The 14,229-nt window shown below is 42.7% G+C and overlaps 1 protein-coding gene across 1 annotated transcript; it reads right to left on the bottom strand.

Annotated features, from left to right (window-relative positions):
- Window positions 1-1,694: 1,694 nt before the first annotated feature.
- On the bottom strand, window positions 1,695-13,088 carry LOC138582559 (uncharacterized). The gene is made up of 2 exons (XM_069653953.1): window positions 12,951-13,088; window positions 1,695-5,227 (listed from the first exon to the last, which is right to left on the bottom strand). Exon 2 carries the CDS (start codon window positions 3,387-3,389, stop codon window positions 1,932-1,934), a length of 1,458 nt encoding a protein of 485 aa, XP_069510054.1. The 5' UTR covers window positions 3,390-5,227; window positions 12,951-13,088; the 3' UTR covers window positions 1,695-1,931.
- Between the last annotated feature and the right edge of the window lie 1,141 nt (window positions 13,089-14,229).

The raw sequence follows: 14,229 nt of genomic DNA, 5'->3' as shown, positions 1-14,229 counted from the left end.
TGTTGGGGCTTCTTGGACCGCCCCCTTAGCAATGTGTTGTTAAACATAGGCAGAGGGCCGCTGGCCTTTGCCTGGGCTGCTCTGCTAGGCAGCCCGGTGCTTTCTCCCAGCTCCCCTTCACCCAGGCTTGCTGACAAGACAGCCCGGGACTTTAGTTCACTACTCCACCCTTGTGGATGGAGCAGACGCCCACGGTCTTCACATCCTGGGACACACCTGACATACGTGGCCTGGGAGGACATTTATGAACGGCCCACCTCACTGGCCACGAGGTGGGCCGTCAAGGGGCATGGCCGGGCAGCCAAGTTTGAGCCACCCCCTTCACTCGGCCCATGCTGAGCTGTTCTTTTCGGCCCGGGCCGCACCCTGCATGCTGCCCGAGCCCTTGATAATGCTGGGGCCATCCGGTCTGGCCCCGGGCAGGCCGATGCCTACCATGGCCCCAAACTGCCCTTGACATATGATATGATATGATATGGCATTTTATAATGCGCCTATGCACAAGTGTTTCAAGGCGCAACGAGGCAAGGGAGGGGGAATAGAAGGAAGACAGAGACAACGATCTTACTAGGCCAGGTAACATTGAGATTGCGCAATTGCAGGGGGAGGGGGAGGGGAAAAGTGCGGGGACAAAGGAGACGGGGCAGTGCAGTGCATAGGCTAAACAGTAAAATAATTAAGACACTAAATAAATACAAAGTGCAGCCAGCTGGTGGCAGTGCAAGGGTAAGTGCAGACATCGGGTGTCAAGTGCTGGTAGGGGGCTGTAGGGATACAGAAACAGTCCCCGAGTGCAAGGGTTGCCATGAGGGGCAGTGCAGGTGCACAACTAGCGGGTAGCATACCTAGGCCCGAGATCAGAGGGTAGCCAGGTAACCAGTGCAGTTTCAGGTTCAGCCAGGAGATCAGCAGGGGAGAGGAGGAGATAAAGCAGAAGCAAAGAGGAAGGTCTTGAGGTGCTTCTGGAGCAGCATGGACCCCTCGTTTACTCCCTAGGGAGTTTCCCCCACGTGCTGACCAGCACCGTTTATGGATTATAGGCCCTGGGGTAAGAGAGCAGTGAAGGCAGCAGGCACCCTGGTTAGTCTTTTTCTTTTCTTTCTTTCTCCACTGTTTCGTCTCTCTTTCCTGCTCTTTTTAACTGGCTTACTTAACTTATTTTTTTTTAAATCCACACAGGAATGGGCTGGGCAGGGGAGTTCTGTTCCTTTATTATTTTATTTTCTTTCCTATACATATCACATCCAGACTCATGATGGGCTGGATGGTTTGATCCAAAACACATACACAGCACACACATAAATAGAACACACTATACATTTAATACATAAATTTTATTACCCTGGAGTCTGCATCTTTATTTCTAAGGTGTTCCCTTAGGGGACAAGAATGTAGCTCCTACTAGCTGGGCCACAACAGACAGTAGACTCATGCTCAGACCACATTTATCAGTAGCTTCTTTTCTCCAACTCATCATCCTTTACTCATCCTTAACACACAGGGCTATCACTGGTCCTAAAAAGATTGGACTAGTTAAATAGCACATGCCCAGACTCACAGAATACCTCGTCATAAAACTAGGAAGAGAACCAAAACACAGAGGCCATATTACTCCTCAGAATGAAAAGGTTCAAACAGATCCCCCCTGCAGTTCGCATTCTCAACTACATCCCCATCAAGACAAGAATACTATTGCCCTTACTATGAAGATGGCCCACCTTCATTCCCAAGGAAATTGCAGCATTATGCACTCTTCAGGACACTACTGTCCAGCAACGCAACTCTAGTCCTAGTTCCTAACATCAACAAGAAAATGCAATAAGGGGCCTCATTCTCTCCATTGACTACCAAACTTTGGAACTCCCTACCTGTCCATTCTCGCATTGCACCACAGCACCTGACATTATGAAAACCTCTGTCAAAGATCAATTTTAGTCATCATGAGAAGGTTTAAATGTGCAACATGATTCTCCAATTTTGGCACAATCACCTCCATCCATGGCTGTAATCATGTCCAGAACATATTTGTTCTGGAGAGCCATTAGTCTTACAGCTCTCTGTTCTTCTCTGATTGCATTGAATCCTTTTATAGTTGTGTTAATTGTCTGCAGCAATTCCCATCTGGTGATTTGTGACCACTTTGTATTTGCTCCAACTTGGATTTTTGGCATAAAGATCATTGTGAACACTGATGAGGTCTGGCTGAACAGCCTGTGTTCATACGGAATGGCATCAAAGGCTTCTATTGATTTAGCAGAGAAATAATTCTCTCTCTTTGTTCGATTTATCAGCTCCACAGATCTCCTCCTCCTTAGATGAGCTTCTGCTTTTGGAAAACTGTCAATGTTCAGGTCACCTTTAGGAATCACCAATGCAGGAACATGGACGTTCACTATTGTACAAATTCCTCCCGAGTCTTTAGGCAGTCTGATGTAGGCTTTTGATCCACACGCCCAATTATCATCCATTATTACCGCTGTTCCATGCACCATTCCTGGTGCATCGAATATTCGTCCACAGTTCTGATTTTCTCCCATTTTTCTTGTACCATTTTTCCTTAAGCAGAACTTAGAACTTTCTAATGGTACTGTCTGCAATGGTCCTCCCCTGTCTTCGACCCATGTCAGTAGTTTAGCAAGTCTTGGCCATAATGACTTGCATAACATTTGTGCATTCTCAATTGTTTCTTTATGGTATCCAATGATCATCCATGCTCTGCAGATCACCACTCCTTTTTCCCATCCATCTGGTGATAATACTGTTCCCCAAATTTGCATGTGTCCACTGTTCTTCCATCTGCAAGCTTCTTCTGCAGTTTTTCCTTTGACATCAGCTTTTTTGTTCACTTCCCATCTAATATGAGCTCCTTTCACTCCTGGCTTCTCATATTTAATCACATGATTTCTCGTCTGGGCTTTATTTCTTGTCTTTATATCTTGTATGTAGTCATCTTCATCTGGATCTGTCTTTTCAGTTGCCCATTTAAGAGAAGCATCGCTTCCCATAAATTGACCTCTTGTCTTACAAAGTGCTAGGTGCGACTGGCAATGCGCTGTCCTGACATCAATTTCAATTGCTATGAAGATTTTTGACTTCCCCATGCTGTATCGCAGTAGTGCATATACAAAGCAGTCTCCCTCTGACGTCCTTCTTCCCAAGTGTGCTGTGCTCTCTAAATAATCATTCAGTTCATAATTGTCTTCTTGGGTGCTTCTTTTAATTCTCAAAGTCTTTTTGTAGTTTGCTATAACCACATCTCTGAACACATCGGTATAGCTTCTTCTGGCTGGTTGATTTGCAGGAACATCCATCCGGGTTCCCTGAGTAGAAGAAAGTTCAACAAGTCTTTCTCCCTCTGTCTCTTTCTGGTAATGGCTATAAACGGCCATATTGATTCTGCTATCATCTCTGCACGTGATTGTCTTGTGGGACTTGTGCTTGGGCTTTTTGTCACTGGATCAGGTGTGTCTGCATACATTATCTGTGTGGGTCTAACCTTTATCAATCCCTTATTTTGCTTGTTTTGCCCACCCTGTCTTGGCATTCGAAAGTAGTGTTTGAAGCAAGTACTATGTGTGATGTATTGCTCACAACATCCATTTCAATCTCAGGTATCTGTCCATTTTTTCTAGGGACGGGATTGACTATAAATGGCCTGGGTTGTTTTGTAGCTGCCATGTTTACTTTTTCCTTCTGCTCAGACACGTATATAGGAACTTTAGCATCATTTGCTCCTATATAGAAAGCAGTTCTAACTGTCAGTGAAAGCAGTATTAGTATGAATACAATACACATGTAAAAAACACAATGGTATGTTAGCCTGCAGCACCTGCTTCTAGGGCAATGTGATCATCTGTCCTCCTGTGGCTGCACAAAGTTTCTGCTCTGGTTGCCCATCTTGATCTTTTGATGCTAAGGAAGGAAAAATATCTTTAATGGTGCTGCATTTTTAGATTTATTTCTGGAAACTTGTTGGCTTTTTTTCAGCATTCGTCCTCTATCAGTTCAGCTGCTTTCTGGAAGCAATTTTTATTTCCCCCAATCGTTGTGTAAATATTCCTTTATCATGAAAAATGATGATTTCTGTGAGCTCTGCTTCATTAACCAGTTCCCAATCGATACCTCGACTCTGCTTCAGACCAGATGACATTGTAGTTCCCCTGTCAGCATGAACAAAGTTTTAAGTTTTATCACTTGCTCGATCTGTCCCTCGGAGGAAAGGTTTCTATACAGCTCTGTGGTTTCTTTCAGAATAGATCACCACCTGGATTATTTTGCCCTCCAGCATCACATTCAGATTTGTAGCATTTCTTGGGTCTCTCAGAAATGACACCACATCAGTGTGCCTTCCTATGAAATGCGGGTAGTCTTCAATTAGACAAAGGAACACCACACTGACCAGTCTATGTGCTGCGTCGGGTGATGCAACAAGTTCTCCCCACCAGTCGCGGATAAGTATGCATTACCAACTCAAAGTAAGTATGAGCCTAGAAAGGTCATCACTGGGTAACACCATGAGTAACTCCAAACAAGAGCTCTGTGTGGAACAAGTCTGGATAATGTATTCTTTTCCAATTGCTGTCTCCACGATCAAAGTTTGGCATATCCTTAATTCTATCAAGGCTTACATGTGTCTCAGTCCAAAGTTAATAACCTTTTTCACTTTTCTTATCAAGGCTTTAAGCAGGCCTCAGTCCAAAGTTAATAACCTATTGTGGCTTTCAATAATGCAGATCTTCCCTTAACCATGCAACTAAGATGCACAGAGTGTTCGAATGTGTCCTTTTACCCTTTTATTTGTAGCTACAAAGGGAGTGTCCAAATTAAGCCACAGTCCAACTAAAGGTTCTTCTTTCTTTCCACTTGACAGGTTATGCGTCCTTCTTCCTCATCATAGATCTCGTCTGCACGTGCTGTGGTTCTTCCCTGATGATTGTAGCTTCCTCGCGGTGGGGTTTAAGCAGAGGTGTTTCTCCAGCGTAGATGTTTGTATCTCCCAGGAAGATCCAAGCTTGCCTACCCAGCACTTTGGCAGCAGATGGTGTGACGTCATTGACAATGAAAAGACCGTCAAAGCAGGGCTCGTCCCACTTTTTCCTTGTATGGTTGCTGATCAAGATTTTGTCTCCTGGGTAAATTCTTGGGCGTATGAATTCAGGAGTTTGGATTGTTGAAGCATCTCCTTCTGTGTTCTGTACTGCTGTACACCCTCATCTCTGCAACTGTCCTGAAATCACAGAAAAACTAGATGTTAAACAGTTCAAGTAGTTTTGCAATTCAAGTCCTAACACTTCTGATGTTGGCTGAGCATCACTTCTAACTCGGGGTGGAGGCATTAAAAGAGTTCTCATTCTTCTGCCAGTCACAATCTCGTACGGCATAAGATGGTGGTCAGAAACTGGTTGGTTCCTTAATGCATACAATGCCAGGGGTAGGCAGTGCAACCACCCTTTTTTACAAAGTAAGCTTCAACTTAGCTATTCTTTCCTTTACCAGGCCTTTGAGTTTTTCACAGATACCATTTCCTTGCGGATGATAAGCCACAGAAAACGTATGTTTTTTTCCGAGCAGTGAAGTGATCTGCTTGAAAACTGCATTAACAAAATGCGGTACATTATCCGTTCTCATTACTTCACACACCCCCCATCTGGGAAACACTTCCTGCACCAAAAACTTGGCTGCACAGGTAGAGTCTGGGTGCGTTCATGGGCCTGCCTCTATCCATCTAGAGAAAGGACATACTATATCTAAAAGGTATCTGTATCCATTACAAACGTGAATCATGTCGACATAGTCAATATGCAAGTGCTGAAAAGGCATATTTGGTCTTGGGATCACCCCCCTCACTATGCGTAGTGTATGTCCATCCTAGAACTGCTGGCAAATAATCCAATTTACCATAAAGAATGAAACATGTTCCATTAGGTTTGGTACAAACCAATCCTCAGCAATGGTTACAGCAAGATTCTCCCTAGTTGTATGTGCTGGATAGTGTAATTTTTCTAGCGCTGTCTTCAATAAGACGATAGGCATTACTGGTTTACCAGTGCTGTCTTGTCACCACAATGCTTCAGAGGGGTTTAAAGAACGCCCTCTTCGCTGCCATAAGTTCCTTTCTTCTTGCAGTGCCTCCCCTTGGAGTTCTACTATCTGTGTTTTAGGCATATGATTGTATCCCTCGTCCACATTTAATATAACAGTCATTGGGCCTCATTACGACTTTGGCGGCCACAGAATGAATGGTGCCAGTAAGGAACCAGCACTGTTCATCCCGGGCTGCCACATTACGAGTTCTGCAGCGGTTCCCGCTCTGTACATCTGGCCAGACCAGATGTGCAGAGCGGGACCTGCTAGCAGACCAGGATGCTAACAATGGGGGCTCCTATGGGGGCTCAAATGGGAATGGGGATGTACTGGGTCCGCGTCCCGTGAAACGGAATTACTGGGCCTTCCAAGGTCGGAATGGCTCAGCAAGTCCCCTTTTTGCGGGACCCAGACCCGAGTTTGGAAGTAGCTATGCCGGTAATGACGGCATGGCAACCTCCAAACTCATAATGAGGCCCATTCTTTCATTTACATCTGTATTTGCTATACGTTTCGCTTCAGCATCTGCTGCTTGATTTCCGCACAAGATAAAATCTGTCCCTTTTGTGTGAGCTGCGCATTTAACGACTGCTATGCCCACTGGGAGTTGTAGTGCCTTAATGAGCCTATCCAATAAGGCCACATGCTGCACTGGCGTGCCGTCTGCTCAGAGGTAGCCCCTCCTTTTCCAGCGTACTAATCCTGCGTGCACAGTCAACGTCACATAGGCAGAGTAGCTGTATACTCTCACTTCCTGGTCTGCGTGATTCTCGACTGCGAGTATTCAACACCAATAATTTTGCAGCATGCGCTGAATAATGAGATGGTAATCGAGTACTTACGAGCACTCAAAATTCTCAAATTGACAAATGTTTCACTACTGTGGCGCCTGTATATCTATGCCTGTCATTTTGATTGATTCTGGAAGAACCGTCAATGAAGGCAATCTTTCCTCCTGCGAGTGCATTCTCCTTTACTCTAGGGAGCTCATCAAAGAACTCTTCATAGTTTGCACAATCATGTATAGGCTCTCCTTCTGTGATCGGTTCAGCTATAAACATAGCTGGATTCACTATTTTACATTGGACTATTTTAATCTCTTGGGTCGATATGATTACCTCATAGGCAGAAGCCCTTTGAGTAGTCAACGTGCCTTTTGGTTTTTCTAAAATTGCAAATAATGCATGTTCAACAAATAACGTCATGGAACATCTTATCACTATGTTTGTTGCTTTCTCTATAGCGAACACAGCAGCTGCTAAACTTTGTTCGCATGGAAAGTGACCTCTCATTACAGGGTTCAAAATTCCACTGTAATATGCAAGGGGTTTGGATCCCAATGTAGTTCTCTGTGTAAGTACTGCTGTCATAAAAGTACTATCTGTGTGTGAGAATAAAAATAATTCCTCTGCATAATTAGGAATCCTTAAAACTGGAACTGTGCAAATGGCTTTTTTTAGTTTGTCAAACCCTTCTTCCATTGCCTCACTTTGACAAAATGTTTTCTTTCATAGCCTGTGCTTTCTTTAATGCCTGCAAATGCGGCCTAGGGTACGAGCTGTAGTCAACGACCCATGCTCGAACATAATTGCATAATCCTAGAAAACTCTGCATTTGTTTTATCGTGTGTGGCTCGGCTGTTTTTAAATTGGCCTCAGCTCTTTCCCTCATGTGAAATCAATTAGCCTATTTACAACACTTCTTGTTTACAATATTGTAACTTTTCCTTGTCAACCTTATATCCTTTGTTAGCAAGTATAATCATCAGCTGAACAGAATTGGGTCTGCACTCTTCCTCTGTGGTGCTGCAAACTAAAATGTCATCTACGTATTGCAGCACAACACTTTCTAAAGCAATATTGCTCAAGTCCTTAACAAATCGATGAGGACTCACAGTACCCCTAGGGCAGCCTTGTGCTTTTTAATTGCACTTGTCTAAAAAGTGAATGATGTCAGATCTTGTGAGTCTTTATACAATGGGTTTGAGAAAAATACATTTTTCAAGTCATCAACAGGTTTAGTACTTAGAATTGTGGACGGGTTAGGGATTAGAGGGAACTCGGCCTCTACAATCTTGTTTATTCGCCTTCAATCTTGTATTAAACACCACACCCCGCCCCATTTGATTTTTTTAATAGGATAAACTGACGTATTACATGGTGACTCTGATGTCACTAAGATACCTTGGTCCATCATAGCGGAAATTTTCTTAAAAATTCCTTCATCTGCCTCTCGAGACATGGGATATTGTCATGCTCGAGGTAAAATACCTCCTAGTTTCAATATAATCTTCACATCCCCAACTCCTTTCAGTCTGCCTTCCTCATAGGGGCATGTAGTCAACAATGAGATTGGCACATTTGCCATATCTTCATCAAAATATTCAGGATGCTTCTTTGCTAGTATCAGGACCTCTCTCTTAATTGCTTTGACCCAATAAGTAATGCACATTTCAAATATCATGAAAACGTCAGAATTGTCATCTCCAAACAAATCTTCATCAGTGACATCAGTCAATCTGCGGTCTTCCTCGATGGCAATTACTGTGCACCATCATCTACCTTTGTCATCAGTTGCATAAAGCAAAGCCATATTTCCTCAGACTATAGCTGCTTCTATGTCTAAGGGGAAAATTCACACCTCTTCTTCATCCATGGGTATCCGTGGTCTAAATAGAAACTAATCTGGTATTCTCATGGTTTTGCCTACTAGACCTGGCAGCCATGTTAACAGAATGCGTAACCCATAATGGAACACTTTGGGTTCCAATGGTATTGCTGTAGGCGCTATTTGTCCTGCGTATGCCCTAATCATTTAGCACACGTTTAAATTATGTATTCCCAGTGTTGAGCATACTATGCCATTGTCTGTAAATGAAACAGTCTTATTAATTTTTGTCATTAAATATTAAATCTCGTCCTAATATGTTGACAGGCATTTGCTTTGTATAAGGTAGTGTCACCTTCATTTTACATTCTCCTATGGAGACTGGTAATTCTTCTGTAAAAGGAAAATGACTGTAAAGCCCTGAGTATTCATTGCATCATCAGACATTAAAAATGTGCCCTCATGTATACACAAGCTTGTTGCACCCATGTCCACTGGGAAGGAGTAAGCTTTGCCACCTATAATTACGTCTATCCTCGGCTCCTCATGAGGATTCGGCGTAATAGATATGACTGAGCACATCAGGTCTCCCAGTGAGCTGGCCTGTTGCGGGTACAGCCTCACTCCATCACTTGTGAATGGATTTCCTCCATCAACAGTAACACCTCTCTATTCTACACGTCATAGGCTGCTCTGTGTTTGCGTTTTGCTGAAGATGCATAGAAGATTGCTGCAATTATCCTTGCGGTTGATTACCTGTCACTTGCTGGGGTTGCAAGAATTGCTGCAATCTTGGTGTTTGCTGCTGCACTGTTTGATCTTGCGCAACTCCATTTCTGCCCTGCTGCGAATATGCAGGTGGATTTGGCATGCCCTGTCTTGTAAACTGAGCATTTTGTACCATACCTTGGCTTCTGCACATACGAGCTATATGCCCTGTCATTCCGCACGCCCAACACACAAGCGGTTGTCTTCCCATCTGCCCATTTACCATGTTTTGATTACTATTTTGAAAATTCTGAAACCCTCATTGGTTGTTCTGAAAACTTCATTGATTATTCTGCCAATATCCTTGATTACCTTGCCAACCTCTCCCTTGATATCCCCTTCTTCTTGGAGCATATCCATTATTTGTCCGATCAAACTGTCTTTGGTTACGGCATAGGTACTGCTTGCTGTGGGTTTGATCCGGCCACATTAGTTAACATTGCCCCTTCAATAGCATATTTGGATAACTTTGCTTCTTCATCTTTTCGTGCATCGTCTTTCTTGCGATTCTTATCCTGTAGGAGTCTGCAGAAATGTGCAATGGTCAACTGAATTTCCGACCATGGTTTTGCTTCTATCCCCACTAATTTCTTAAGTTGCTTCTGAACTTGCTCTGATAGCGCTTGGCATGATATATGGTAAAACACAGGTATAGACGTCTCCCATGCCTCTGGTGTTTCAGGCGCCCATGCTTCTTGAAAACTTTGAATATAAGGTAACGGATCCTCTCCTTCTTTCATCTTTCTTGTCATTATAGTTCCCATATCGGACGTGTCCGGACAAAGCACTCAAAGCGCTTTCCAAAATGCTGCTCTACAGTTATTAAAAAGCGCTCTATCAAGCAGAGTGTTGACTGTAGTTGCACCAGGGTAACCTGCTCGTGTTCATACGTCATCAGTTCTTTCAACAAATATGGCGATTAGAAGACCTTTAATATCTCCTATAGCTAATGTATTCCCTCCCGTCATTTTTTCTAACTCATGCATCCATTTTCCAGCGCCAGAAGTTAAATTTGGGAGTTTACATTTTAAGTTTTCCCTGTCCATTTGGGGCCATGGTATATACTGTGGTCTGGCTCCTCATTTTTCTTATAAGGGGAACTGCAATGCTCCAAACTCATTCTCATTTGTTTATCTATTGCTGGAGTAAGATTCCCACATTGCTGTCTACTTGGCAATGACCTTAGCCTACTTACATAAGGCAGGGACTCACCCCTCTGACCATGGGGTTGCCCCTGATTTTGGTCTGACTGTGTCAGTGGCTCTGATGCCTTAGACATAGGTAATTTTGAATCCGACCCTCTTACTTCTTTATCCAAAGGTGGATTTTCTTCTAGCTCACATATAAAACTCCTAACCTCCCTCTAGTAGGTTTCCCACTCCTCGTCTTATACTTCTTGTGCCCAACATGCGCGACTCCTCTCACCGTTATCTCTATTTATGTTAACCTGTCCAAAGATAGCTCCTTTTGTCTCATACTTCAGGAAGCTTCCTCTGTGCCGTACAACTGCGTACTCTCAAAACGCTCATTTTCCCTTCCTTTGTGCTTCTTTCTGGGCTTGCATTTCATGATATGCTTTATCGATCATTTCCCCAATGCTTAGCGAATAAAATTTGTCTTCCAGATTTACTCCAGAAATGCTTGGATATGGCTCAGACTCGAGAAATAATTCCTTTATGTCTTCCCAGTCTACTTGTGGATTGGGATCTCTTACGTACCTTTCCAAATACTCAACAACATCTCGTGCTCTCTGTTTCCTTTTGCGTTCCATGTCATCATCAACTTCTCTGCACTTTATCGCCACTTCTCTTATTTTATCTTGCTCTTTCCTTTTCATATCCCTTTGTTCATTTGCCCTTCGCCTTTCCTCATCCCTTCGCCTTTCCTCATCCCTTCGCCTTTGTATTCTTTTCTCTTTTATCCTTTCCTGTTCATCAGCTTCTATTCTTTTCTCCTTTAGTCTTTGTTTTTCCTCAGCTGTTCTTCTTTTATTAGCACGCTTTCTTTCTTCTTCTGCTCTCACTTGTTTTTTAGCTTGCTCATCTGAATATAACTGCTCTCGTCTTTGTCTATCTTTTCTTCTCGCTCCTTCATTTCTCAATCGTTCTCCCTTTCTTTGCCTCTCCTGTCTTGTTCGTCTTGTTTTCCCCTTTGTCTTACATCTCTGATGCCTTCACCATCGAGTTTAAGTAAAATCTGACCTCCCAAACATTCATTCTGTACGAGCGCTATCTCATCAGTTTGATCCTTATCTCCATTCCATCTCTTTGTTTCTCTCCTTTTGTCTACAGATGTACTTGTTTGATCACTTCTCTCCTTATACTGTCTTTCCTTGTCCCTCAGGATGACTTTGGAGGTTATATCTTTCTCTGTGTCTTTCTCTTGGCCCTCGTCACTACTTTGCGCAGGTGACTCATATGACGGATTGCTATATTCCGTTGCTGCTTTAAGTTCTCTTAATGGGTATAACCCTTCATCTTTCTTAGTCTCGTCTTTCATTTCAGACGGGGCAGAAGGCTCTTCACCCCCAGCTTCGCATATGTTGATTATCCAATTTAAAGGAGGCACCTCCTCCTTCTTGTGTTCAAACATTTCCAAAGCTCTAGACTCACTAAGCGTTTTTCTAACTTTTTTCCTTCGTACGCAGCATGCAAATATGTTGTTATATGCTGTACAACTGTTCTTGATAATGACCCGCCTCGGGCCACGACCTAAACATTTTGTCTGCGGTTCCTTTAACCCATTCTGCACTGTAAAGTTTAAGTTTAAGCGCATGCTTTGGTAGCTGTTTGCAAAGATGCACTAATGGAGTAACTTCTTCCATTTCTAACTTTTACTTCTCCTTTTATTACCACTTCGATTATGTTCTAGTTACAGTTTTTAATTTTACTTTTTCACTAAACATACACTTATGAGCAAGCACCAATCGTCGCAAGCTCCAATCCCGTTATGATGCAATGTTTTACTTTAATCTTGCTAAAAAACAACCATCAAAGTTTAATCTTAAAACAATCACTTTTTGCGTCTTATCTCCACATTCCTTTATTACTTAACCACCCCACTTTTCAACCACATAAAACAAAACAGACAGACTTCACCAGTCACATATACGTGCACCTTACGATCCTTTCCTTAGGACTCGTCTTACCCTCTACAATTCTAGTTCAAACTGTAATTTAAGCCAATTCCCTTAAGAAAGTCTTTAAACTTACCTTGTCTCCTATATGTCCCTCAAAAGTGGGCTCTGAATTAAGGCTTCTGCTAGCATTCTTTAAAATCTAGGAACAGTGCGTATCCTTATAGCGTAGCTACGCCTCACAACTATTTTCCTCATATATTACTTGGGAACATTCAAGTCAATATATTTTCCATTATACATACATGTTATGCTCTTACTCTTGCATTATATTTTATCCCTCCTCCCTCCGTTACTCTCCGTTATTTACTATGCATGCATTCCTTTTTGCCACACTCTTTGGTCTTTCACTCACCGTTCGCATGTTTTTGTCTTCGGACCCTCGGGATCACTGCCTTCGTTACCACCTCTTCGAGTTGCTTTTTGATCCGCTTTTCGTAGATGTCAAGTGAACTGGAGATTTCCGGCCCTTTCAGGTGAGTAGCAATAACCTTGAGATGGATGGGGATGCAGATTTTAATCAAACATCAATAATTCAGATGACACAAATAGGTTGGCAAAATGTTTTTCTGTTTTAATGTAAGTAAAACAGGGAGTACAACGAACATCAGCAATCGCTCGATACTCAACTCTCTCTTATTTAAGAAAAAACATATTTTTATAGACCAGATGTGTCACTACTGACGTGTAGACCTGCGTCATTACCAACGTCATCCTATGTGGCAAGCTTCTAAAACCTATCGGGAAGCGGGATTGGCTCTAAGTGAACTACTGTATAGTATAGGTGTAATATCTGTATAGAGTAACAGAGAGAAATAATTGGATAGTCAACAACAGGTGGGACAACTACGCCCTCCCTTTAAAATGGCCACTATGAACGTCACTAAATGTATGACGTCCCTTTGGCTACACAACTATAGGACCCCCAACTACGTGGTCCTCTACAATTGGCTGGCTACTAACCCCTGTCAATAACTTTCCACCTTTGTGAGCAGCATGCAGACTGACCAACCAGGTGCGGGTGAGCTTGTCTCGACACCAGCTTCCCACCAAATAAAAAGGACATTCCATCATCACCTCAACGGTTCAGTTTCAATTAGTGTCTGAAGTTGGCCTTGAGTTGTACCATTCTCTGGGATTTTTTAAGGAGTATGGGTACTGTCTGGCCTCCGTGCGTAGGTGTGATCTCCTCATGCATCCAACTTTCTTCCATCACATGACTGGACACCATGAATTGAGCCTTTCTCGTGTATTACACTGTATTTTACAATAGTCCTCTAACGTCTTTGTTTATACTTGACCTTCTTGAACAGGAGCTTCTGTTCTTTCACGTTAATTGTATCTAATGTCAGTCAATTTTAGTTCTGATAAGACTTTGGCTCTTTGGCTCATCCAACTCCTTAGCTGAAATATATTCTATTTAAATTCAATTGCTTTTATAACTGCGACACTGAATTTGAGGCCTTCCTCGTTGTTCAGAACTGCTATATACGTAGTGGAACCTTCATTCCTTATTCAATCCATATGTATCTATGAGGTATATATGTATATGTTTGCGTTTGCCGCAATCTATTTACTAATTTACTATAAGCATTTGGCTAGCTTCATGATTGCTTTGCTGCTTGCATTTCATT

This window comes from Ambystoma mexicanum, chromosome 3q (genome assembly GCF_040938575.1).
Source record: "Ambystoma mexicanum isolate Mex_15411 chromosome 3q, UKY_AmexF1_1, whole genome shotgun sequence".
Taxonomy (NCBI): Eukaryota; Metazoa; Chordata; class Amphibia; order Caudata; family Ambystomatidae; genus Ambystoma; species Ambystoma mexicanum.
The sequence above is the reverse complement of the archived record's forward strand: the minus strand, read 5'-3'. Positions and strand labels throughout refer to the sequence as shown.